Genomic DNA, 25931 nt, shown 5'->3' on the forward strand with positions numbered 1-25931 from the left:
GGTGGGAAGGAAGCCAAAGATACCCACTGAAAATCCATTAGACTCAAATACATTGCAACATTTCCTCCAATAACTTGCTTCCCTTTTTTGCACTCAGTGAATAGAGCGTTCTTAATCTTCAACAACTTACCTTCCCAAAGGTGGCTGGGTTGACTTGGTTCTCAGTGTTTTGCCCACAAGTCTCCACGTAAATCTCATACATGAGACAGCGAGGGAGGCTGCACCCTTTGCAAATGCAGAAGTTGTCGACCAACCTGGAGGAGAGGAGGACAAAGAAGAGGAAATTGGCATTTGTTTTTCTAGAGCAAAATATTTTGACAAAATCAATGGTCAAGATGTGTATGAGATTCCATACTTATGAAACATGTATAATTTATTGGATGAATCCCTGCGAAGGCTCACAACTGGCATCACTATGTACCCATTTGTCCTTAGGCCAGTGTTAAGTATATTGACTGCGGCTTTTAGAAGATCAGAAGCGCATAACGTGTTTCTGTTTTTGTTTGTTTCCTGGCAGGTTGGCATGCTAAAAAGAAGTTCAAATTAGGACTTCAGCAGACGCTGTTTCATAGACCTTTACAAAGGTTACAGCCAAGAGCTACATAACTACAAAGTGGAGAATTATTTATTCCACTTTATGAATAAGACACAAAACAATACCCAGGTAAATCCTATCACCCCTGCAGGCCAACCTGGCTTCCCAGGCCCCATTTTCACATCCTTCCCTCTGTGATCCCTGTTCCTCTGAAGCAGTTGCTTGCATGGTTCTTAAACCCCTGTGGTTAGGGCAGGCCATTATGTTTGGAGTCTTTGAATTGCAATGAGGTGTAAAACGCAAGACACAAAGACACACCAAGAGAGGCAGAGTGCTTTGGCTCTGCTTTCTTCCCTATTGGTACAGAGCCAGAGCAGCACAGAGAGAATGCAGCAGTGCCTGTGAACGCACCTGCGGTGCCTGTGACCTCTGCTCAAAGTGGGACCTTCAACTACCCAAATGCTCCTGGTCTGGGGACAGAGTGTATTCCTTACCAATGAAGGGCTCTGGCTGAGGTTCACAGACCACCCCCGGCCCCTGGGGACAGCCAGGTGCCTGTTCCAGCAGCAGTATGTGAGTGTGGGGGTGAGTGGTGAAGGTGGCCTGGGTCAGAGAGCGTCCGTAGTGACATCCAGCCACGACCTTCCTTTCCCAGTGGGATAGACTGTCGTTCTTTAAAAAAAATACACAAAGCAAGCCAGTATAACTCTTAAACAAAGAGGAATATTTATTTAGCAGAGACTTTACAGACAATACATCTCCCTGGCATTTGTTTTTTTAGAGCATAATATGAGTATTTTGCTCTAGTTGGGTATATAGGCAGTATACAGCTGATCTTCTGGAATGAGGCACACTAGGCCCAAATTTACTTTCCTTGGGCACTAAAGGACATAGTCACAATTGTTAACCCCACTGGCTTCCCAGAAAAAAAGACACATGGACATAAGGAATGGGGGAATCTCTGGCCCTGCAATGCTTCCTTGGGGTAACAAATTACCACAGGCCCAGTGGCCTCAAACAACAGAAATGTATTCTCACAGTTCTGGAAGCTGGAAGCTTAAAAATCCAAGTGCCAGCAAGGTCGGTTCCAACCAGAGGCTCTGAGGGACACCCTGCTTGATATTTTTCTCCTTGTTTCTGTTGATTTCTGGAAATCCTCAGTGTTCCTTGGCTTCACTCCAGTCCCTGCCTGTGTCTTACACAGCCTTCTCCCTGTGTGTCCATATCTCTGTGAATTTTATTGTTTTTCTTTTTCGTATTTTTTTAGTACAGACCAGATTTTGCCATGTTGGCCAGGCTGGTCTTGAACTCCTGGGCTCAAGCGATCCACTCACCTCAGCCTCCCAAAGTGCTGGGATTACAGGCGTGAGTCACCGTGTGTGGCTAGTAGCACTGTGAATTTTCTTATCAAGATACCAGTGACTGGATTTAGAGCCCATCCTAATTCAGGATGACTTCAACTTAACCAATTACATCTACAAAGATCCTATTTCCAAATAAGGTTACATTCTGAGGTTCCGGGTGGACATGAGTTTTTTTTGGGAGGATGCTATTCAACCCAGCACAGGCATCAAGGAAGTAGATTTTTCTGGGATGCTTCCCTAAATCATTGTGGGAGCCTGACACTTCAGATACTTCACAATGGCTTAAATGCAGCTGCTACTGCATCAATTATTTGGCTCGAGGTTGAGTACAGGGTGATATCTATTGATGGGATGGTGGGATGGGGGAGTGGCAGATTCATATATATAGTCAGTATATATATATGTGTGTGTGTATATATATATGTATGTATGTATGTAGACAGAGAGAGAGAGAGAGAGAGAGGGAGAGAGAGACTCCCTCTGGAATGCAGTGGTGCAATCATAGCTCACTGCATCCTTAAACTCCTGGGCTCAAGGGATCCTTCTGCCTTAGCCCCCTGAATAGCTGGGACTACAGGTGTGTGACCATGTCCAGATACTTAAAAAAAATTTTGTAGAGGCAGGGTCTCACTATGTTGCCCAAGCTAGTGTTGACCTCCCATCGTCGAGCAATCCTCCCACTTGGCCTTCCAAAGTGCTGGGATTACAGGCACAAACCACTGCACCTGCCTTCTATTTCTTTTGTTAAGACACTACTTGTTGATATATGAAAAACTCAATATTGGAAGTATCACAGAAAGACGTTGGCTAAATCCGGGAAACTGAGGCAAAATGTGATGTGCATTGAATTCAAACTCACTTCTGTTTATTCATAGTTACTCCAGATTTAGTTAGGGAATTATCTCCTTAAAAAAGAAGTGTAAAAAATACAAACTCCTTAAAATGAACTGTAGTTTTCCACATTTGCTGATTGTTCTTTCCTGTGACAGATGCTCATTTGTTCTAAGTCTCTATGAATTGCTGTCCTCCAATTTCAAAATGATACTACCAAGCCTGCCTGTTACCTAAGTGGAAGAGGAAGGCCAAATAATACTCTTAATAAGAATAATAGTAAAGGTCTGTGGCCAAGAGTCCTTTCTATGCCACACATGTAAAGAAAGGGCTGCCTTCGGATGTGAGCCCTGTGTGGCTGCCTTGATCCTGTCAGTTCCAAGAGATTCATCCTGTTTCTGACCATGTGTCTGTGGTCATTTGCCCAACATTCTAAGCCAAATCGCAGAGGCTGACCAATGGCAGCCAGTCAGCATACAGTAACCGGACAAGCAGAAGGTTTGAAAGTGGACTTTGTCACCCAGTAGTTGCCTCAGCCTTCAGTGTCCACACACATGGGAAATTATGATCGTGACTATTACCCTGCGCTTTGAACATCAAAGACCCAGGTTTCCATGCTGACTCTGAGACACCTGAGAGATTTGTGATCAGAAAACAAGCACATGACGTGCCCACTACCCTGGCTTGCACACAGAAGCTCTTATTATTATCATTTTTATGTCTACCATCAAAATCCGGAATGGAAGCAAGAAAGATGCTGATGTTGGCAGAGTGGCTGCACAGAGCACCTGCTGTAGGTGAGCCTGACTTCCAACTGCCTGGGGCTCCAAGGAGAGACTGAATGGGGACTGGCAGAACTGCTGGCAGGTGACATTGGTTAAGGGTTTTATACTCTGCCATCAAAATGTCCTTTGGTGATACACCTGGGAATAAAGCCTGTCTACATTTGGAGTGAATCAGATCACTAGATTCCTTGCTTAGCTTCATAATAACACTATTTTCCTGGTCTTGCCATCAGACAAGGTGGATTATTAAGATTTTGAGACCATTCATGATGTTCTCCTCACTTTGAGTGATGAACAATCTGATGATTACTGACTTCAGAGCACAAATACTTAGCCAGTGGTTCACACATTTTGAGTACTCGTTTTTTTTTTTTTTTTTTTGAGATGGAGTCTCACTCTGTCACCCAGGCTGGAGTGCAGTGGCGCAATCACGGCTTAATGCAAGCTCCGCCTCCCAAGTTCACGCCATTATCCTGCCTTAGCCTCCCGAGTAGCTGGGACTACAGGTGCCTGCCACCTCGCCCGGCTAATTTTTTGTATATTTAGTAGAGACGGGGTTTCACCATGTTAGCCAGGATGGTCTCGATCTCCTGATCTTGTGATCCACCTGCCTCAGACTCCCAAAGTGCTGGGATTACAGGCGTGAGCCACCGCGCCCAGCCTCTGAGTACTCTTTAAAGAAAAATGTCATGAGCAACTGGGCACAGTGGCTCATGCCTGTAATCCCAGCACCTTGGGAGGCTGAGATGGGCAGATCACCTGAGGTCAGGAGTTCAAGGCCAGCCTGGCTAACATGGCAAAACCCCATCTCTACTAAAAATACAAAAATTAGCTGGGCGCAGTGGTGTGTGCCTGTAATCCCAGCTTCTCAGGAGGCTGAGGTAGGAGAATCACTTGAACCCGGGAGGCAGAGGTTGCAATGAGCCAAGATCGTGCCACTGCACTCCAGCCTGGGAGACAAAGTGAGACTCCATCTCAAAACAAACAAACAAAAAAAAAAACAAAGAAAAATGTCATGAGCCCCCCACACTAGGAACTAGAGTACCTTTTCGATCCGGCTGATCAAAAGCTACCATAAATTCTACACCTTTCCAAACAAATTTGTATTTTTAAAATTTCAACAGAGTCTGCAGAAATTTGTAAAAGTCTATGTGGGAGATAGTTGTGTAGTCTACAGCCAGGGCTCAGCATGCATTGGGATTAGGTAATGCTTAGGTTTTGCCTGGTCTGAAGCCAGGGGTTAGACCTGCTAGGTCTGCACTCCAGCAAGGAAGTCAGATCACTGTTCTTCATTCCTTTGTGCTCCCCAGAGCTTTAACCCCACCTCTCCCCATTTCTGCAGTCTTTCCTGTCCATGAAACAGAAAGCTTCTATTACCTCTGGCCCCTGAGACTTGGCCAAGCTCTCCTGGGGCCTTTCTCCTGGGAGAATTTATCCAATGTGGATGACAATGGCACTGATGTCTCTAACACATGTTGGGGTCCTAACAAGTGACTGATTAGAAGACAAAACAATGAAGTAATGTGGAAAATGGCAGGTTTCCTCCACAGGACAACAGTTGGGCCCCTCCCTGGTCTTTCACTCAGACACTGGCTAACGGAGATGTCTCCGGGCGTTCAGACCCCTTGCTCTGCACTACCCACCACTGCTCCTCCAGCATTGGAGATACTTTGCAATACCAGAGGCTGTTCTTGATGTTGATGTTAAAACCACTAGTACCAATCGTCTGTTTTGGGTTTTTTATTTTGTTTTGAGATGGAGTTTCACTCTTGTTGCCCACGCTGGAGCAGAGTGGCACAATCTTGGTTCACTACAACCTCCACCTCCCAGGTTCAAGCGATTCTCCTGCCTCAGCATTCAGAGTAGCTGGGATTTACAGGCGCCCGCCACCACACCCAGCTAATTTTTGTATTTTTAGTAGAGCCAGGGTTTCACTGTGTTAGCCAGGCTGGTCTCGAACTCCTGAGCTCAAGTGATCCACCTGGCTCAGCCTCCCAAAGTGCTGGGATTACAGGCCCGAGCCACCACACCCGGCCTCAACGATCTGTTAAACATACCACCTCATCAACTGGATGTCTAAAGAACAGCCTTCCCCAATGAAACAGTGAACCCTCCCTTATTTCCATTGCCTCCACCCCCCAACCTTGAAGAGAGGCCTATAGGGATAGGAACTTGTAATATGGGACTTGAATAAGTCAGACTCTCTGCTAAAATGGCCTACACCAGGGGCATCCAATCTCTTTTCCTGGGCTACACTGTAAGAAAAATTGTCTTGGGTCACATATAAAATACACTAACACTAATGATAGCTGATGAGCCAAAAAAAAAAAAAAGCTCATAATATTTTAACAAAGTTTATGAAGGCCCAGCGTGGTGGCTCACACCTGTAATCCCAGCACTTTGGGAGGCCGAGGCAGGTGGATCACTTCAGGTCAGGACTTCCAGACCAGCCTGGCTAACATGGTGAAACCTTGTCTCTAAGAAAAATACAAAAATTAGCAGGGCATGGTGGCGCAGACCTGTAATCCCAGCTACTACGGAAGGATAAGGCAGGAGAATCACTTGAACTTAGGAGGCGGAGGTCACAGTGAACCAGATCATGCCACTGCACTCCAGACTGGACAACAGAGCAAGACTCTGTCACAAAAAAAAAAAAAAAGGAAAAGAAAGTTTACAAATCTGTGTTGGGACTCATGCAAAGCTGTCCTGGGCCTCATGCAGCCCTTAGACCAAGGGTTGGACAAGCTTGGTCTAGACCATCATAGGCCCCCTGGTTACCATTTGAAGTGAGTTCACAAACGGCCTTAGGAGGATGTTCAGGTATTTTTTAATCAGTCTCATCATTCTTTCAAGTCTCTGGAGCATAATTTAAACCCTGGAAACTCTAATTCACTAAATGGTGAACTGAAGTCATTGAAAGGCATCCTGAGTCCTTTTTTCTAAGAAGGATGCATGAGGGGCCTGGGTCAGTGGGTGTAGCAGAAACCTAGCCCGGCTGTGTAACACTGAAAAACGCTGTGTGCTTCAATATTTATTCATTTGATTTTTTTTTCTCTCATTGAAGATAAGACATATCAAAAATGTTCTTTTGGAGGAAAGTGGTAACTGTTTAGGCCTGCCAGGGTTATAATCACAAAACACGCCCTTCATTTTTGTGTCACTCACATGACTTTTTCAAAAGTCTTCCCTGAGAAATATTCTTTGAAACTTAAAAAGAGAAAAATGTACTCTGTTATATAACAGTTATTCACCTTGTAAAACTAAAGGTCCTAGAACTGGTTTCAATTATTTTCCTATTTAAGAAGATCTGCAACCCCATGAGTTTCTCGGTCCCAGGGGCTGAGGATATTTTTCTTTCCCTTTTTTCCTGCTTCGACTTAAATAGCTAGAAGTGAATTTCACAATGTGGAATGCATTGCTAAAGCTAAAAACTCCTTAGCTTTAAATTAGGAAACATCCCATCCTGGATCTAGGGAGAGAAAGCTTTTCCTCCCCTGGCCAGTGCTCAGGCGCTTTTGGATGTACATGGAAGCAGGGTCCAACCAACGGGCCCCCGCGGGGCAGACCCGATGGCTTTCCGCGGGAAGGGTGACAACGGGGAACCCACAGATGGAAAGCCCGGCCCCATCGCCGATTCGGGCCCGGGGCTTTTACGCGTGTGCGTGCATGGGAGGCCCCTCCGCCTGCGGCGGGCGAGCATCAGAAAGCGCTGGGCCTGGGGCCGCTCCTCACACCCGGCTTTGACCCGGCGTCCCGAGGGCAGCCGTAGCGGGAACCACGCTTCCCCTCCCCGGCCCCACCTCCTCCATCCGAGCGTCCCAGGCGCCTGGCAGCTCACCACTGGATGACGCCGCTGTGTGGGCCCCGGCTACCCCCGCCGCTGGACGGCGAGGCAGGCACCCCCTCCGCCATGGCTCGGCCCCGGACCTGCAGCACCGAGGCAGGCAGCGAGCGGCGGCCGTGGGCGGTGCTGGGTTGCACCGGTCCTGCCACCGCCGCTCCTCGGTGTTTACTTTAGAAAGGGGCGGGGGGCGCGGGGCCGGAGCCCACTCCTCCAGACCCGAGCCCGGGGGCGCGGAAGGCGCGCGGCGAGTACGGGAGGCCACAGCTCCCCAACCCCCGCGCCCCGCCGAGGATGTGCGGACCCCGCCCTGCATCCTGCGGTGTAGGCTGGAGCCGCCTCCCGCTGGCACCCAGCGCCCTTCCCACCTGCTTACCAATCAAACAGGGACGCGAACAAGCAGCACCAACTTACACCTTTTCCAATCTGGTCGCGGTGTTGAATCCGTGGGGGTCCTTGACTTGCTTGGGCGTTGGAGTTATTCAGGCAGTTTTCAAAAATATTGATACCACGGCTGCCGCTCCCCCTCCCAGCCCCGCCCCGCCCCAAGAGGTTCTGATGAATTGGTCTGGGCGAGGGCAGCCTGGGCCAACCGGCTTTTTCAGGGCCCTGGGGTCATGCTAATGTGCCCGCCGTTGCTGAAAACCGCTGGACTTAGGAGTTTTGAAAAATCTCGGAGCTCAGAATTTCTGGCAGGCAGGCGCATCTGGACTTCTAGGAGGCTGGTCCCAGGTGACTCCAGTGTGCTGCTCCAGGTGAGCAGTGCCACCTCAACGTGAGTCCCCATATCTGTAGCCAGGCCCTGCCAGTCCTTGCCCTCAAGAGCCATTTATGTCAGTGTCATTGCTGTGTGACATGGAGCTGCTGGCCATCTCCAAATTCATTTCCTTTGTGGGGAACTGTGTGGTTGTTGTGAGTATTAAGCGACATTTACTTGGAAGGCTGTGGCATAGTCAGAGTTCAGTCATGCAGCCGTTACTGTGGCTGCTAACTGCTTCAGAGTCTCCGGGTAAGGATTTCTCAATCTAGATCAAAAACACATTTGCCGACTTAACAACAACAAAAACCAAACCGCCCAGTTTAAAAATGGGCAAAGGACTTGAATAGACATTTATCCAAGATAGCATTCCATTGTATAGATATACCATAATTTGTTATTCATTAGTCTTCTGTTGATGGTCATTTGGGTTGTGTCCAGTTTTGAGCTATTATGAATGAAGCTGCTATCTATGAACATTGCTGTTTTCCCCTGATACTGTTTTAAAAATCCATTTTCTATTCTCTTGCTTTTTTCTCCCTTGTTTATTTTCATTCTTTCTTTTTCTTTTTTCTTTTTTTTTTGAGACAGAGTCTTGCTCTGTCACCCAGGCTGGAGTGCAGTGGCACAATCTCAGCTCACTGCAAGCTCCAACTCCCGGGTTCATGCCATTCCCCTGCCTCAGCCTCCCAAGTAGCTGGGACTACAGGCGCCCCGCCACCACGCCCGGCTAATTTTTTGTATTTTTAGTAGAGATGGGGTTTCACCATGTTAGCCAGGATGGTCTCGATCTCCTGCCCTTGTGATCTGCCCACCTCGGCCTCCCAAAGTGCTGGGATTACAGGCATGAGCCACCATGCCCAGCCCCCTTGTTTATTTTCTTAAAATCCTGATGACTCTACCATAGACACCAAGTGACCTGGAGCTGAGGCCCATTCCCTGGTAGAATAATCATACAGATGAGAGCCTCTGTGTTCAAACCTACCACACAAACCAAGAAAACATCAATAATTGATATGACCTTGTTGTATTTATCAAGAGTTGTGATGAACTTGGTAGTTAAAATGTGAAGGCAGTACCTTGGTAGTAACTACCACAACATTCTTTCTAAGCAATGTTACAGAAACAATTTCCCCTATACACACACACAGATGTCTCACTCACCCATTTATGAACCCATGGTGTTATAAATAAAAGAGGTGAGCCGGGCGTGGTGGCTCATGCCTGTAACCCCAGCACTTTTGGAGGCCAAGGTGAGCAGATCACTTGAGGTCAGGAGTTCGAGACCAGCCTGACCAAACATGGCGAAACCCCATCACTACTAAAAATACAAAAATTAGCTGAGTGTGATGGTGCGCACCTGTAATCCCAGCTACTTAGGAGGCTGAGGCAGGGAGAATCGCTTGAACCCAGGAGGTGGAGGTTGTAGTGAGACGAAATCATGCCATTGCACTCCAGCCTGGGCAACAGAGTGAGACTCTGTCTCACAAAAAAAAAAAATAAATAAATATAAAAAATAAAAGGGGTAAAAGATGAAAGTTACATTTCTTTCTTCTTCCTCCATTTGCAACAAACTAGGAGTCAAAGACATTAAGAAACTAGTAACAAGGAGAAATTTGGCCCGGAATCAGTCCTCATTCCATATGCCATTTCAGTCTTCCTCTCCATCCCCCCAGCTCCAGCCCAGTCGGTGCTCTACGGATTGCGAATGCTCCATAAGTTCTGAAGACTGACCGCCTCTGTGATGTGGCCGCCATCCATCCTTCAGTCACTCACATCCAAGGTGACTTTTCTTGTCATCCAACATCCATGTTTAAAGACCTTTCCTCATTACCAGGACTTCTGATCCACTTAGGAAGGCCTCTAGAGGGATATATAGTTAAATATGGTAGATGGAATTATGTATTTACCGCCATTCCCTCCAAAAGCTTCACTCAAATAACAGATATGAGACTTAAAAGAAAGAAAGAAAGGACACAGAGCAAGATAGAAAATGACAGCAATGACATTTGGGAGCCTAGAAATCATGAGTTTGTGCTAATGGATTTAGCACCCTTGAGAAAGCCAAAATCTAAACTGGCAGAGGAAGAAATTCAGAAGTAGGCTGGTTTGTACAGCAGAAAGTCAGAAAGACTCAAGAACTAGAGGTACTAGGTGACTTTAAAAGTAGGGGTCCAAGTGAGACTAAAAATAAGTATATTGGTTAAAAGTCACTCTCAGAATCCATTACACCTGAATTTCCCCTCTGTGGTTAAGCAACCAGGCAACTGCCCCAGGCCACACTGGGAAGAAGACCCCAGGTTCACTCTCTGGAGAGGCAGGGCCAGAGGGATTCCAGCCCCGCAGGAACAGTGGGAAATGGGTGTTCCCATACTGAAAACAGGGGATTAAGTGTGACACTTGAGAGAGTGACAGCTCTCATCCCTTCTTCAATCTGACTCCAAGAACACAGGCAGCCAGGCTAATATCTCCCAAGAGGAGACAGGGAACTTCCTCCCTTGTAGAAATAACCTGACTTTCAGCCTGCAGAGCTTTGAGAAAGTGGACTACTGTTGCTTAAGCCCCCCCGAGTCGTGGTACCTTGTTATATAGCAGCCGTGAAAGACTGACAAAACCATCTTCCTTAAGAAGAACAGGAGGCCAGGTGCGGCGGCTCATGCCTGTAATCTCAGCACTTTGGGGGGCTGAGGTGGGCGGATCACGAGGTCAGGAGATCGAGACCATCCTGGCTAACATGGTGAAGCCTCGTCTCTACTGAAAATATAAAAAATTAGTCGGGCGTGGTGGCAGGCGCTTGTAGTCCCAGCTACTTGGGAGGCTGAGGCAGGAGAATGGCATGAACCCGGGAGGCGGAGCTTGCAGTGAGCCGAGATCACGCCACTGCACTCCAGCCTGGGTGACAGAGTGAGACACTGTCTCAAAAAAAAAAAAAAAAAAAGAAAAGAAAAAGAAAAAAGAAGAACAGGAATAGGTCTGGACCTGGTGGCTCATGCCTGTAATCCCAGCACTTTGGAAGACCAAGGCGAGAAGATCACTTGAGGTCAGGAGTTGGAGACTGGCCTGGCCAACAAGGTGAAACCCTGTCTCCACTAAAAATACAAAAAAATTATCTGAGCGTGGTGGTGTATAATTGTCATCCAGCTACTTGAGAGGCTGAGGCAGTAGAATCGCTTGAACGCGGGAGGCAGAGGTTGCAGTGAGCCTAGATCGCACCACTGCACTCCAGCCTGGGTGACACAGCCAGATTCTGTCTCAAAAAAAAAAAAAAAAAAAAAAGAGAAATAACCTGCCTGAGAGAAAACACCTACCATTTACATTTGGGGATTTCCCAGTGAAACAGCCCAGCCAGAGAACTGTAAGTGAAGTGCACCAACCAATAAGCCTCACCTACCCTCACAGAATTTCCACTCTTAATGACAAATGGATAGCCAAGGATCACCAGACATTTGAGAAATGCTTCTAACATGAACCACAAAGATTAAAAGGAAGCTGGTGAGGGGGAGAGAAATAGGCAAAGAGCAAAAACAAACAAACAAAAAAACCAATAGAATTAACATCCTTAAAGAGCTAAGGATAGATATTGCACCCATGAGACAAGAACAAGAGGTTATAGACAAAATTTTTGACAAGAGGGCTCTTAGGAATTAAAAATGTGAGAGCAGATATGTAGAAGTCAATAAAAGGATTAGAAAATAACATCAGGAAATATCACAAACATAGAACAATAACCGAGAAAAAAGGATGAAACAAGATTTTTAAAATATTAGCAAATGACCAGGTGTGGTCGCTAATGCCCATAATTCCAGCACTTTAGGAGGCCAAGGTGGGCAGATTGCTTGAGCTCAGGTGTTCAAGACCAGCCTGGGCAACATGGCAAAACCCCATCTCTACTAAAAATACAAAAATTAGCCTGCTGTGGTGGCGCATGCCCATCTTCCCAGCTACTCAGGAGGCTGAGGCCAGAGGATCACTTAAGCTCAGGAGGCAGAAGTTGCAGTGAGACGAGATTGCATCACTGCACTCCAGCCTGGTGACAGAGTGACCCTGTCTCAAAAAAATAAAAAAAAATAAACAAACAGCCAATAAGTTCAGATAGTCCAATATCTGGAAGGGACTTCAAGAATGAATAAACGGAGAAAAGTGGGGAAAAGAAATGAAGCAAACCATCATAAGAGACAACTTCTGGAATGGAAGGATGTGAGTTTGTAGATGGAGAGGGTTCACCAAGCACCCAGAGCTAGGGAGGAATGACAATTCAGGGGTCACAGGAAATCTCAGAACACCAAGGACACAGAAAATCTCAACAGCTTCCAATAAGTTAAAGAAAGAAAAAAAAAAAAAAAGACACAGTCAAAGCCTTGGGGAAAGACTGGGAATCAGAGTGGGTCAGACTCCTTGTCAGTGACCACCAGAAGACAAGGATTATACATCTTCAAATTCTAGGGGAAATGGCTTCAAACTAAAATTCTACATCTAAGCAACCACCATCAGTCTAGGGTGAGGGTAGAATAAAATCTCAAAAAACTTTACCTTCCTGTCCCCATTTTTCTTTTAAGGACAGATATACTCCACTACATGAGGGAATGCTTGAAGCAGAGGCAGGCCCAGGGTCCAGGCATGGGAAGGCATTGCCCATGCTGGAGGCTAGGGCTGTCCTGCAGTGACAGTGACCTGCAGGCCTGGAGTGCTATTGAATTGAAACCGACCCAATAGTCCCATAGACAGATTTTTTGTTTGTTTGTTTTGTTTCGGATAAACATAGGAATTGACCCTTCTGATGCTAAAGCTTGAAATTTGTATTTGTTTTATCTAAGTTCCTTCCCTGGGAAAAGACCCTCAGACCTCTCAAAAAACAGTATCAAAGAACTGCAACTCACCAGATCATTGCATCAGCCAATGAGATGCCAGACCCCTCATTCATCACAATTGTTTCCTTACCCTTCCCTAGTTCCTGTTTTCCTACACATTGTTACTTTTCTTCCCTGCTATGTAAACCCCTAATTTTAGTCCATCAGGGAGGTGGATTTGAGACTGATCTCCCATCTCCTAGGCTGCAGCACCCAGTTAAAGCCTTCTTCCTTGGAAATAATCACTCAGTGATTGGTGTTCTGTTCGGTGAGCAGCAGGACCTAGATGGAACCCCTGGTATTTCCATAGCAGAATCAGTCTGAAACAAGAGGACAGAGGGTTACAGGAGGGGTGGCCCCAAGGGAGAAAAAAAAATTGATAAATTACCTCCTATGTTTGAATGTATGGAGAAGCAATTTACATTTTAGGAGAGTTATAAGAATGAAAATAAATTAGCAATTGGCACATAAAAATCTAAAAAGAAAAATTATCTTAGGAAAGCAAAAAAGAAAAAAAGTGTGGTATGAGAAAGAAAATGTAGTTAATTATATAGTATACCACATGGCTAAGCTTTGAATAGTATTTCCACAGTCATAGTAATATAAATACTGGTAACAATCGACCAAAGTATTTTTTATTTTATTTATTTTGGGAGGGAAATTGTAGTGTATGAGAGCCAATTATTCTCTTCTGCAGAAGGAAGACAAAGGGTAGTATTAAAGTAGAAAAATAAAGAAATAGCAGCATAAGCAAGTTATTTAAAAATAGGAAGGCAAAAATCAAAATAAACAGCTGAACTAATTGAAATTGGTGTTGCCTGTAGTGGGAATGGGGAGTAGAAAACTGGCACAGGAGCTGCTGCTCTTGTTACAAGCTTGTAAAATAATTTCACTTATTAATGTATCTGTCACTCTAAGAATTAGGATTTTCTAAAGAAAAGAAAAAAATAGGCTTGAGAGTATTTTTTTTTTTTTTTTTTTGAGACAGAGCCTTGCTCTGTCGCCTAGGCTGGAGTGCAATGGCGTGAGAGCAACAGCTCACTGCAGCTCTACCTCCTGGGTTCAAGTGATTCATGTGCCTCAGCCTCCTGAGTAGCTGGGACTATAGATGCACACCACCAGGCCCAGCTAATTTTTGTATTTTTGGTAGAGACATAGTTTCAAGATGTTGGCCAGGCTGGTCTCGAACTCCTGGCCTCAAGCGATCCGCCTGCCTCAGCCTCCCAAAGCGCTGGGATTATAGGCGTGAGCTGCCATGCCCAGTGGCTTGTGGACATCTTTTGGTGTCTGGAGACATGAGCACATTGAATAATGTGGGATCTTAAGCATATCCAAACCCCTGTCCTGCTGGATGCAGCCACCCACAAGTCCCCAGAGTAGTCTAAGCCTCCTCAAGGACTCCAGTCTGCGTCTGGTTCCTCCTTCCAAGTTGTTGTAGAGTCATTAACCAGAAAGACTGATTTCTCTTTGGTGGTTTATCCCCAGTAGCCAGAACACAGTATAGATGCAGTGCTATCTTTTTTAGCATGTGAAAGAAATGCATAGGTTGCCAGGCTAATTAACTAAATGTTATATTTAACTGGGAAGATAACATAGCCCTAGTATTTGGATTTATCAAAACAAATTCCAGATGGCACACAAGCCCCAGAGAGAGGGGCCATCTGGTAAGAAAAAGCACGGCTCATTTTTTATAAAGGTGAAAGGTAGTAAATGTCAACACTTTCTTTTTTTTTTGAGGTGGAGTCTTGCTCTGTCACCCAGGCTGGAGTGCAGTGGCATGATCTTGGCTCACTGCGACCTCTGCCTCCTGAGTTCAAGTGATTTTCCTGCCTCAGCCTCCTGAGTAGCTGGGATTATAGGCACCTGTCAGCACACCTGACTAATTTTTGTATTTTTAGTAGAGATGGGGTTTCACCATGTTGGCCAGGCTGGTCTTGAACTCCTGACCTCAGGTGATCCACCCACCTTGGCCTTTCAAAGTGCTGGGATTACAGGCGTGAGCCACCACGCTCGACCGTAAATGCCAAAACTTTCTATGCTGAAAATATATCTAGCTGTTGCTCTCCTGGAGGAGCAATCCTCAGCCTCATATCTTTGCTAATTCAAATACCTGCGACATTATGCTCTTTCAAATAACTGAGTGATTAAGTATGGTGAGTATAAGTGATTAACACTTGGTGAGTATTGTAAGGTTTCAGCATATACCTGTTAAATATATTTTGTACAGTGACAGCTGCAGGCATTAATAACACCATTTAACAGACTCTACAATTACACAAATTCTTTGAGTATATAAACCAATAAAAACTGAAAATATTTTTTTCCAAAATGATTTAAGATGTTGCTGCCATTTTTTTATTTAGCTCAGCAGTGGTATTTTTGGTGTGTTTTCTGTTTGACAGGATGTTTCTTGCACATACTTTCTTCTCTCCGTATTCCCACTGTTCCTCTGAAACTAATCATTCCCTGCCTGTATTTATTCACCAGTTTCCCACTCCCCTCCACCTGGCCCCACTTGCACACAACTGCCAGCTTAATCTTCTTTAAACATTGCACTGTTTATATAACTTCCCAGCTCAAAAAACAGTCAATACCTCTCTGATGTCCAGAAGATAATGTGCAGGCTTCTGCTCACAGACACCCCAACCTCATCACCCAACTCCCTCAGTGTGAGTCCCCCACACCCCAGGGCTGCAGCCAGGCTATCATCCCAAGAACTGGAGCTCTGTGCCCAACCTCAGTGCTTTGGCTGGGACCAGATCCTCTCTCTGCTGGGCCCTAACAGCCTTCTCCTTAAGGAGTCTGGGCCCTGCTCCGTCTATCTTGAGCCGAATCCAAGATGATTCAGCATGAAGATGGGAACTGTGCCCACAGAGAGGCTTCTTGCTCGAGCCCACCTCCAGGTCTGTTTCCAGGGGGGAGGTCATTAGCCCAGATTTTATGTGATGGGAACAGTTGGCTATCCTTGGTGGTAAGCACAATAATAATGTCCCCTTACCCTACAATGTCTACAGCCTAATACCCAGAACCTGTGAATTTGTTACATTACATGGCAAAAGAGACTTTGTGATTAAGTTAAGGATCTTGAGATGGGGAGATGATACTGGATTAGCCCAGTAGACCCAATGTGAACATAAGGGTCCTTATCAGAGCGAGGCAGGAGGGTCAGACTCAGAGAAGGCGATGTGAGGACAGAAGCAGAGGTCAGAGAGAAAGGGAGATTTTGAAGATGCTAAGGGCTGGCTTTGAAGATGGAGGAGGGGGCTATAAGCAGAAGAATGCAGGCAGCCTCTGGAAACTGCAAGAAATGGATTCTCCCCCGCCCTCCAAAGGAGCCAGCCCTGCCAACACCTAACTTTAGCCTGACTCATAAGACTAACTGATATGTCTGACGTCCAGAACTGTAAGACAAGAAATTTGTGTTGTTTTAAGCCACGAAATTTGTAGTAATTTGTTCCAGCATCACTAGGAAAATACTACACTCCCTTTGCAGACTCTCCTGGTTCCAGTCCTAGTAATCCTGGCCTGCACTCTGATGTATCTATTACCAGGCTTTCAAGCTGAGACCGATAAAGGCTAAAACCTGCGCAGTCCAATACATTCACCACCAGTCACATGCAACTATTTATAATTAAACTTAAACCAGCCATAATGGCTCACACCCGTAATCCCAGCACTTTGGAAGGCCGAGGTGGGAGGATTGCTTAAGCCCAGGAATTTGAGACCAGCCTGGACAACACAGTGAGACCGAGTCTCCACAAATAAAAAAAATAATAGGGTGTGGTGGTGTGTACCTGTGGTCCCGGCTACTCAGGAGGCTGAAGTGGGAGCATTGTTTGAGCCTGGAAGGTCGAGGCTGCAATGAGCCATGATCTTGCCACTGCACTCCAGCCTGGGTGATAGAGCAAGACTCCATCTCAAAATAATTTAATTAACTAACTAATTGGTGTAGTTAAATTAAAATAAAACATTCAGTTCCTCTGTTATGCTAGCCATATTTTCGGTGTTTAATAGCCACATGTGGGTAGTTGTTACCAAACTGGATAGTGAAGGCAGAATAATTCCATAACCACCAAGAAAGCGAAGGAAGAACCATCGGAGGTTACAAAAATAGTCTAAGCAGGATAAAAATTAGAGGTAGGATAAAGTGTCTATTCTCAGGCAGTATCACTGACATTTATGAATTTACCAATTTGAAAGCTAAATGCTTAAACCCCCCATCTGGAATCAGAATGATTGTGCTGACAGAAGTTCACTGTTCTGTCTCAGTTGTTACAGAGGTGTTTATATTAACTGTAGTCTCTGGGTAATACAGATATTCATTAGTTAGCCTAATTATCACATTCCTCTGGAACCATTTTCACAATCTGCTATAGAGAAAGTATGAATATTAAAACATTTTTTAAAAGTGGAGACTATATAAAGAGAAGGCTATTTCTTCATACTTGGGCACAGACAGTAACAATACCATTAGTTTTTAATATTTCTGAAGAAGAGGAAAGACTCCTAAAGATACCTCAAAATGCTATGAAAACTGACTGGCACATAGTAGGTGCTCAAAAAACACTTACTGAAAGACTGAATTGCTTTAGAGGAATCAACAGTACTTTATTTGTGTTAGCAATGTAATTTGCAATAACTTTCCTAAAGAATAAGTGTTGGAGAATATCAAGCAAACATCACTATATATAAGATAATCTCATGGTAAACCCTGATAATAGGCAGTTAGAAAACTGGTACATCTTCCCTGAAACTTTGGTTTACATGATTAACATGCAAATTCCACTGTTAACAGACAGAAGCCACAAAAAGCTAAACCTGCTTTCATTTTTCAGATTAGCATAAGATTAGGTATATATTATATAAGCAAATCTGTGATAAAATTATCTTAACACCCTTGATAAAAGATGCTCAATGAAGAATTCTTTTCCTCAGCCTAATACTCCTACTACCCAATTTCTTTATCACAGGAGTTGAAAACTTCTTGTTCACAATAATCTATTTATTTTGCCAATACTTCTAATGTCTATTTAAAGTATTATAGTGATGAACAAAATATGACAAATTGAAGACAGAATTGCAAAGATAAGTTGCATATTCTTTTTCAGTTAGCAACTATTTGGGTGTTTTCTTCTAGAAAAAAAAATGCTTATGATTGGATACCTGGGTTGGAAAGTTGTGTTTTTGTTTGTTTTCTTAGAGAAACATCCTAGCCAAGAAGGCCATAGGAGACACAGAACACTGGATGAGCAGATAGACATTAATTGTTCTTAAAAATGCAAAATATAAAAGCAACATAAAAGGCGAAGCTCTAAGGTACATAAAGCAAAGTTACCAAGCCTTTAGAAATGTCTATTTTTTATTTTCTAATCTGCATTTATCTCAAGGATCAACATATTAGAAGTTTCAACAAAGAAATACATTGCTGTCTGGTACAGCGTTAGCGCTGCTAACAGCCTCACTTTTCCCAGAGTTCCGCCTCTTTGGACAGTTTCCTGCAGCATCTTGTTGTGCCTTTCTAGAAGTGTATCATGTTCAGATTGCAATGTTTGAAGTTCAGATACATTAACCTGTAAGTTATTTTGGCTATTTTGTAATTTCATTTTTAGCTGGTCAATCAGCATTTCCAGATGTTCCCTAAAACAGAAATACAGTTTTAAAATTTTTTGAAAAAGGTGAATTTGATTTTGTGGTTTTAAATATAGTTTAACCGTTTAACCTTTCAATGCCATACACTTGGATGATTCTAAAGGAAATATAATAGTCTGAAGAATTCAAGACTAGGATTAAATATAATACAAAAGATACTATAGCCAGATTTAAAATCTTAGGCACTACAGATTTACAAAAAATTTCTCCAAAATTTAGAATTTCATATTGAAAAAGGGGCATCAAAATAGCCTATTTTATGTTACAGGACTATGTCAGTTAAAGAAAAAACCTCACACTACTTTTTTTTTTGAGACGGAGTCTGGCTCTGTTGCCCAGGCTGGAGTGCAGTGGCGCAATCTCGGCTCACTGCAACTTCCGCCTCCCAGGTTCAAGTGATCCTCCTGCCTCATCCTCCTGAGTAGCTAGGACTACAGTCGCCCACCACCACACTCAGCTAATTTTTTATTTTTAGTAGAGACAGCATTTCACCATGTTGGTCAGGTTGGTCTTGAACTCCTGACCTCAGGTGATCCGCCAGCCTTGGATTCCCAAAGTGCTGGGATTACAGGTGTGAACTGCCATGCCTGGCGCACTCACACAGTTCTTAAATTGTTGTTATAAGAATGGTATGTCAGACCAAGTTACAGTGAAAGATAATCCCTGAAGAAAAGCAGGTCTTTTTAGACTTGGAAAAAACACTAGGTGGAAATAGTTAAAATCCTGATTCTGCCACAATGAGTACAATACACTATTAGTTTCTCTTTTTTAAAAATGTATATTATAAGAAAGTAGAAGGAACACAAAACATTTACATTCATATAATGTGAACTCAAAATTTAGGCATGGTCAAAAATGGCTCTTGAAAATGGTGACATTTATATTTATGAAATGTATCAGTATCTAATTTCCCCTTTATTTAATGAGCTACTGGAAAGAAAATACCATGTCTCAATCTACAGTCTCTATATTTAATAGATTCCTAAATGAAAGTAATAGAAACATAAACATACAAAAATTTCAGAATAATTAGTCTTGTTTAGAACAGTAAGAGCCAGATGTAAAACTGCTTTGAATACTGAACCGCTCAACACAGATGCCATGGAATGCCCTATCTCTCTCTCACTCCCAGTACAAACAGGATCTGTATGCTAGTTTTAAAGCAGCATAAACAATATACCATTCAAATAGAACTGAAATGGTCATAAATAAGAAAAGTTTAATTCTAGACCAAAATTCAGTAATAAATTTAAAATTTTTGAAATAAGTGAAATATTTTAAAGCAACTTCTGTTTAACCTAAATTAATGGCAAATAAGTACACTTAGCATTTTAATTTTTACTTCTAAATTTTCAAAACTGGAAAAACAAATCATAATGTAATTTTAATGCTTGTATTTTCTACCATGACAAGATCTTATTAAGACAAGATTGAACTGTGAGCCTATTATCTCATATCCTGGCTTCACTGTGCACTTTAACATCTAATTTTAGAGTTTGCAACAGTGTCCTTTGTAATGAAGTTTCCCTGTTACTGTTTGCAGACACAGTGAAGCCAAGAAATTCTGTTCTCTTTGGTAACAATATACATAATTTCACAGTTAAAAATCATAATAGGATTTTAGGCTGGGTGCTGTGGCTCACGTCTGTAATCCCAGCACTCTGAGAGGCTGAGGCGGGTGGATCATCTGAGGTCAGGAGTTTGAGACCAGCCTGGCCAACATGGTGAAACCCCGTCTCTAATAAAAATACAAAAATTAGCTGGGCATGATGGTGTACGCCTGTAATCCTAGCTACTCAGGAGGCTGAAGCAGGAGAATCACTTGAACCCAGGAAGCGGAGGTGGCAGTGAGCTGAGATTGCACCACTGCACTCCCGCTTGGGCAACGAGAGCGAAACTCTGTCTCAAAAAAAAAAAAAAAAAAAATCATAATAGGATTTTCAATCTACTTGGTGAAGAACCTGCATTGTGGGAGGAAAACTCTGCATATTTAATTTAGACTTTACCTTTCTTGTTTAGCGCCCTCAGTTTCAGCCTGAGACACAGATTTATTTTTCTGTTGTTTTAGAACGTTATGAACTTGGACTTTGTAGCTCTCGAATTCAGAGGTTATAGTAGCTTGTTCTGCCTGTAACATTTAAAAGAGAGAAACGTTTTCTATTGTAACAGGGTCCTTCTATTTTCTTTCAGAGATTAACAAATTGAGATAAAAACCTGTTTTTGAAAATGAGAAAGATAGCTGACATTCTTTTTGGTTTCTTGATTAACCTTGCTAAAAAGCATACTTCTGTTGGCTTTACACTTAAAAAATTTTAACTGATACATAATTGTACATATTTATGGGGTGCATGTGATATTTTGATGGATGCATACAATGTGTAATAAGCAAATCAGGGTAATTAGGATATCCATTGCCTCCAACATTTATCAGGTCTTCATGTTGGGAGGTCTTACACTTTTTAAAGGCCTCTCAATAATATATATTTTCTGATAAGAGATCCATTTCTACCATGTCTTCTACCCTGGTAGATTAATTTACTAACCATACATTTTATAGTGACACTATGTACTTTTGGAACTTTATAAACATTTTCTCTTATGATATCTCCTCTTTTTATAAATTTGAGAAAAATTAACTCAAAGAAATTAAGTTATTTGAACTTCAGTTTTCAAAACAGGGTGGTTAAGTGTTAAGTTCTAGGTCATCCACTTTCTTGAAGTGATCTGTAAACTCCCACAACAGCGTTGCCATGATTGCTTAAATAAGAGCTGCATCTAACACAACCACTGCACTGTGTCTGTTTTGGATGACGACAAGAAAGTAGGCCCCCCACAGCCATGCTATTAAAATGTTATTTATAATCATTTAGCCCTAAGAACTGTAACACTTTTCTAATAAAAAAAGCTTTATAAATAAGTGACACATAAATTGCAAAACAAGGTTGAAATGGAAAAAACATCATGTTTTTCCTTTTGGCAAAAAAAGTGATCCAAGTTACGATTAGGGTTGGCATGGGATTGCGGTTAGACCCAGATTAACTGAACAGGTCTTAATCTAATAAGTGCTCTTAACAGCAAAATAGTAAAAAGGGAGAGCACAGCCCTGGAGTAAACCAATGACTAGCTGATAATAAAATCCCAGTGGCTTGCTGTGGCTGAAGAACGCACCTTGGCAGCACGGCTCTCTTCCTGTAGTGCTGTCACTCTCTGCTGGTACGCACTTAGCGTACGCTGGTGCTGTTCCGCAGAGGTTTTCAGGTGCTCGTGGATTGTGTGCTTCTCTGATGTTATTTCAGCCAGCTGAATCTCGGGGTAAATCTTTAAATTTAGCTTTAGCAAATCCTATCTTCACTAGTTAAAGAGGTTTTCCTTAAAATGCAAACTTTAGGTTTGAGACATAAGTACATATAAGGCATAATTAAGTAGTGAAATATTTTTATGTATTATTATTGAAAAAGTAGAGACAAGTAGAACATTTTCTCATTAAGCTATCTTTTCTTAAACCAACATCAATTCAAAAAAATGAACATCCCAGACTACATATTTAACATACAATATTTAAATACTTCAAGACATTATATATATAAAAATATACACAAACATAACAAACGTATAAAATCATTTTACAAACTGTTCCTTGTGACTGCAATATCATTAAGTTCAAATGCAGGCTTATTTTATTTTGCACTATTCTATAGTATACTACGAATTTCCAAATACGTGAAAATAATCTAGCTTGAGCTAACCAATATACTCCAGTTATATGCCAGACTTGATTTATTGTTGTAACTTCCTCAAAATGTTGAGGAATCTTTCTAGATATCCTTATAGGATAATCAATAAAATCTCTAAATGGTACTTCACTTCTACATGAAAAAACTTTTTTTAATCTTAAAAAGTAAAACCCTTACTTTATAGACTTCTACTTGCTGCTGGCTTGCCTCCACCTCACCTTTTAAAGATGCTTGAAGTATTAAGTGATCAGTTTCCTACAGAATGAGAATCTTGGTTAAATTTTTTTTAATGTTACTCATAAATAAATTATGAACAAGTACTAAAATACGAAACAAAAATTAACGTACTGCTTGCTTTGAATCTGCCAGTTCCTTTTTGGCTTTCACAAGCAATTGCTTGATTTTGGTGTTTTTCTCTTCATATTGTTGTACTGAAGACTGTAATGAAGCTAGCACAAGAAATAATTTCAGTAGAAAAAGATGCAACAATTTTTATCAGTGAATTTAAATACACAAATATGTCTTCTTTGTATTGGCTTATCTTTAAGCCTGTTTTAGCTTTTTATTATGGAATACTTCAAACATATGCGACAGTAGTAACAACAGTGCCATAAACTCTACTGTACCCATCTCCTGGCTGTAACAATTACAACCCATAGACAATCTTAGTTAACCCAGACCAGGAAACAGCAAGGTACTTAAGAAATGTTAAAGTGAATAAATGTGGACTATAAACATCTTAATGGCAAATAGTTTTACACCCATTCTGGGTCCCCAGTAACATTTATCACTGTGTTAAACACCCGACTGACAGTGAAAGACTGGTGAAATAAACAAGTAATGCCCCCCACCAAATCAAGTTGTTATGATGAAATAATTAAAAGGTAAAGTGAATTTTCTTTAACTCACTTATTTCTTCTTCTAGGGTTTCTTGTTTCTGTTTTTGAATTTTTATTTCTTGCTCCAAATCTTCTATCTTGTTGTTTTTATTAGTTAACTTTTGATTTAGTTCTTTCATCAAACGTTCATAATCAGCTATTTCCATATTCATCAATGTGGTCTGTTGGGCATCCTGCACATTTTATAAGTAGAAGATTTACACAATAGTAGATCAGTTCATTTGTAAATTCTTTTTGTCATTTGTAAAATTGCTAAAATGATGCCACAGCAATAAATGGGTGCCTTTCTGTAATAGTGAAATCATTTACACTGTAACAAAGAAATGAGGAGTTGGATATTTTCTAGTTTTTAATTTCACAAAATATTTTCTAGTAGTTTAACCCAACTTTCTTAGTTTCATTTTATTTCATTATAACTAACTACAACTGACAGTTGTAGCTTGCGGAGCTCTTATTTATAAAATACTAATATGTCAAGTGGCTCTTATAGTACATTTCTTTTTAGCCTCATCTTTGAAGGAGTAAAGTCAGCCAAAGTTTTAAGTATAATACAAATTTCAAGCTTTGACATTAATTAAATCTTATGTGTCATACAACAATCATGTATACAAAATGAAATGTCAAACCAAAATCTTGTAAATCAGGAGCCTAGATTCTTCTGAAAGGACTGGTACTTAGAGAATTAAGTTAAATTTTCAATTTTTTGAGCAAATAATTTATAAAGCATTATTTTAGTACCACAAGTAACATTCTAAAACACTTCTTTTCAACATGTATAGAATAGTTTAACAATGCAGGCTGAGTGCGGTGGCTCACACCTGTAATCCCAGCACTCGGAGAGGCTGAGATGGGTGGATCATTTGAGGTCAGGAGTTCCAGACGAGCCTAACCAAATTGGTGAAACTCCATCTCTACCAAAAATACAAAAAATTAGCCGGGTGTGGTGACGCATGCGTGGAATCTCGGCTACCTGGGAGGCTGAGGCACAAGAATTGCTTGAACTCGGGAGGCGGAGGTTGCAGTGAGCCGAGATCATGCCACTGCACTCCAGCCTGGGCCACAGCGTGAGATCGCAGACAGAACAGAACAAATAGAACAACAAAACAGAACAATGTGAACATTACATCAATTTTCATCCTAGTGTTTTATTTTACCTTTTTAACCAGCTCTAATTCTTGCATGGTTTTCTGAAGCTGTTTCTTTTCCTTTTGAAGTTGTACCTGAAGTTCTTCAAGTTCATTTACAGTAGTGGCATGTTCCTGAAATTAAAAATAAAAACAACCCACACAACCCAACCAACATTAAAAAGGTATTTTTAAGGGGCTTTAAAATAAATCTGACAGCCTGGCGTGGTGTCTCACACCTGTAATCCCAGCACTTTGGGAGGCTGAGGCGGGTGGATCACAAGGTCAGGAGATTGAGACCATCCTGGCTAACACAGTGAAACCCCGTCTCCACTAAAAACACACACGAAAAATTAGCTGGGCATGGTGGTGACTGCCTGTAATCCCAGCTACTCGGGAGGCTGAGGCAGGAGAATGGTGTGAACCCGGGAGGTGGAGCTTGCAGTGAGCTGAGATTGCGCCACTGCACTCCAGCCTGGGCGACAGAGTGAGACTCCGTCTCAAAAAAAATAAATAAATAAATAAATAAAAAATAAAAAATAAAAATAAGTAAATAAATAAAATAAATCTGACATGCTAAAATACAGAAAGTTTGGTAATATTTCAATGTTTAAAATGTATACACCCCCAAATCACAGCATGGATTCTCAAATTTATGGTTGGTATTAAGGAATTAATGAACTCTGCTGTATTCATAAATGCTACTCTTTAGTAAGTCTTCCCTTCATTTAAATAATATTTTGGTAAATGCATCATATATATGTGAATCAATCTCACAGGATTGTTTTTACCTTTATCTTCTCTTCTTTCTGAAGTTTTTCAGCTTCTAATTCTTTGTCTATCATTGCTTTGGCTCTCTGGACTTCTAAAATCTGTACTTCTAATAATTCGGCATTAGACTGTAGTGTCTCAATACGAGCCAGGAGATCTTCATTATCAGAATTTATTTTTTCACACTGAAATGACACATGATTCATTACTATAAACATGCAGAAAACATATACAGCAGAGGAAGAATGAACAGGTACATTAATGAGAATATTGGCATAGTGTGACAAATGAAGATTTCTAAGTCCATGCTACAGAATAATATTAAGAATCAGTTTTAAAATCTGTCATTGAAATACTAATATGGTAAACCTTACAAGAGATCAGGTTGCACTGGCAGAGCAAAGAGCAGAAATGAAAAACAAACAAACCCCCAAACAAACAAACAATTCTCTAGGGGAACTGAGATTAGAATAATAAGCAAGATAGTTGCTAGCTGTTTCGTCTTATTCTTCTCTCCTAAGTGGGAAGGAGGGTGAAGTGGGGGGGAATAAATTCTGTTTCCGACTATATTTAATTTTTTATGCAAAAAGTATTGAGATTAAAATATACCTGTTATACTTTTCATTTTTGGATTTATTAAAAAATTACCTGCAAAGTCGAATTTCTTAATTGTCTTGTAAGGTCTTCAATATGATGCTCAAAATTATCAGCACGTTCTTTTTCCACATCCAGTTGCTCTGACTGCTTTTCATATTCTAATAAAAGATTCTTCAATAAAAGAAGGATTTAACTTT

The 25931-nt window shown here is 41.9% G+C and overlaps 1 protein-coding gene across 23 annotated transcripts in view; it reads right to left on the bottom strand.

Moving 5' to 3' along the window:
* LOC129030871 (DNA-binding protein RFX8-like) overlaps positions 1–25931 on the bottom strand; it is a 103048-nt gene that overhangs the window by 68591 nt on the left and 8526 nt on the right. For 13 of the 23 annotated variants that reach the window (XM_054476684.2, XM_054476690.2, XM_063649150.1 and 10 more), the window contains exons 2-10: positions 25786–25892; positions 25158–25322; positions 24397–24501; positions 23253–23415; positions 22692–22792; positions 22521–22598; positions 21778–21915; positions 20616–20737; positions 131–254 (exon numbers count right to left, since the gene is read on the bottom strand). In XM_054476684.2, coding sequence (XP_054332659.1) covers positions 131–254; positions 20616–20737; positions 21778–21915; positions 22521–22598; positions 22692–22792; positions 23253–23415; positions 24397–24501; positions 25158–25322; positions 25786–25892 — 1103 coding nt within the window. Of the gene's footprint in view, positions 1–130; positions 255–355; positions 897–1029; positions 1208–7353; positions 8890–20615; positions 20738–21777; positions 21916–22520; positions 22599–22691; positions 22793–23252; positions 23416–24396; positions 24502–25157; positions 25323–25785; positions 25906–25931 lie in introns of those variants that run through there. The other 10 variants (XM_054476692.2, XM_054476686.2, XM_063649159.1 and 7 more) reach the window with 7 other exon arrangements.

The sequence above is a fragment of the Pongo pygmaeus genome, chromosome 12, assembly GCF_028885625.2.
Source record: "Pongo pygmaeus isolate AG05252 chromosome 12, NHGRI_mPonPyg2-v2.0_pri, whole genome shotgun sequence".
NCBI lineage: Eukaryota > Metazoa > Chordata > Mammalia > Primates > Hominidae > Pongo > Pongo pygmaeus.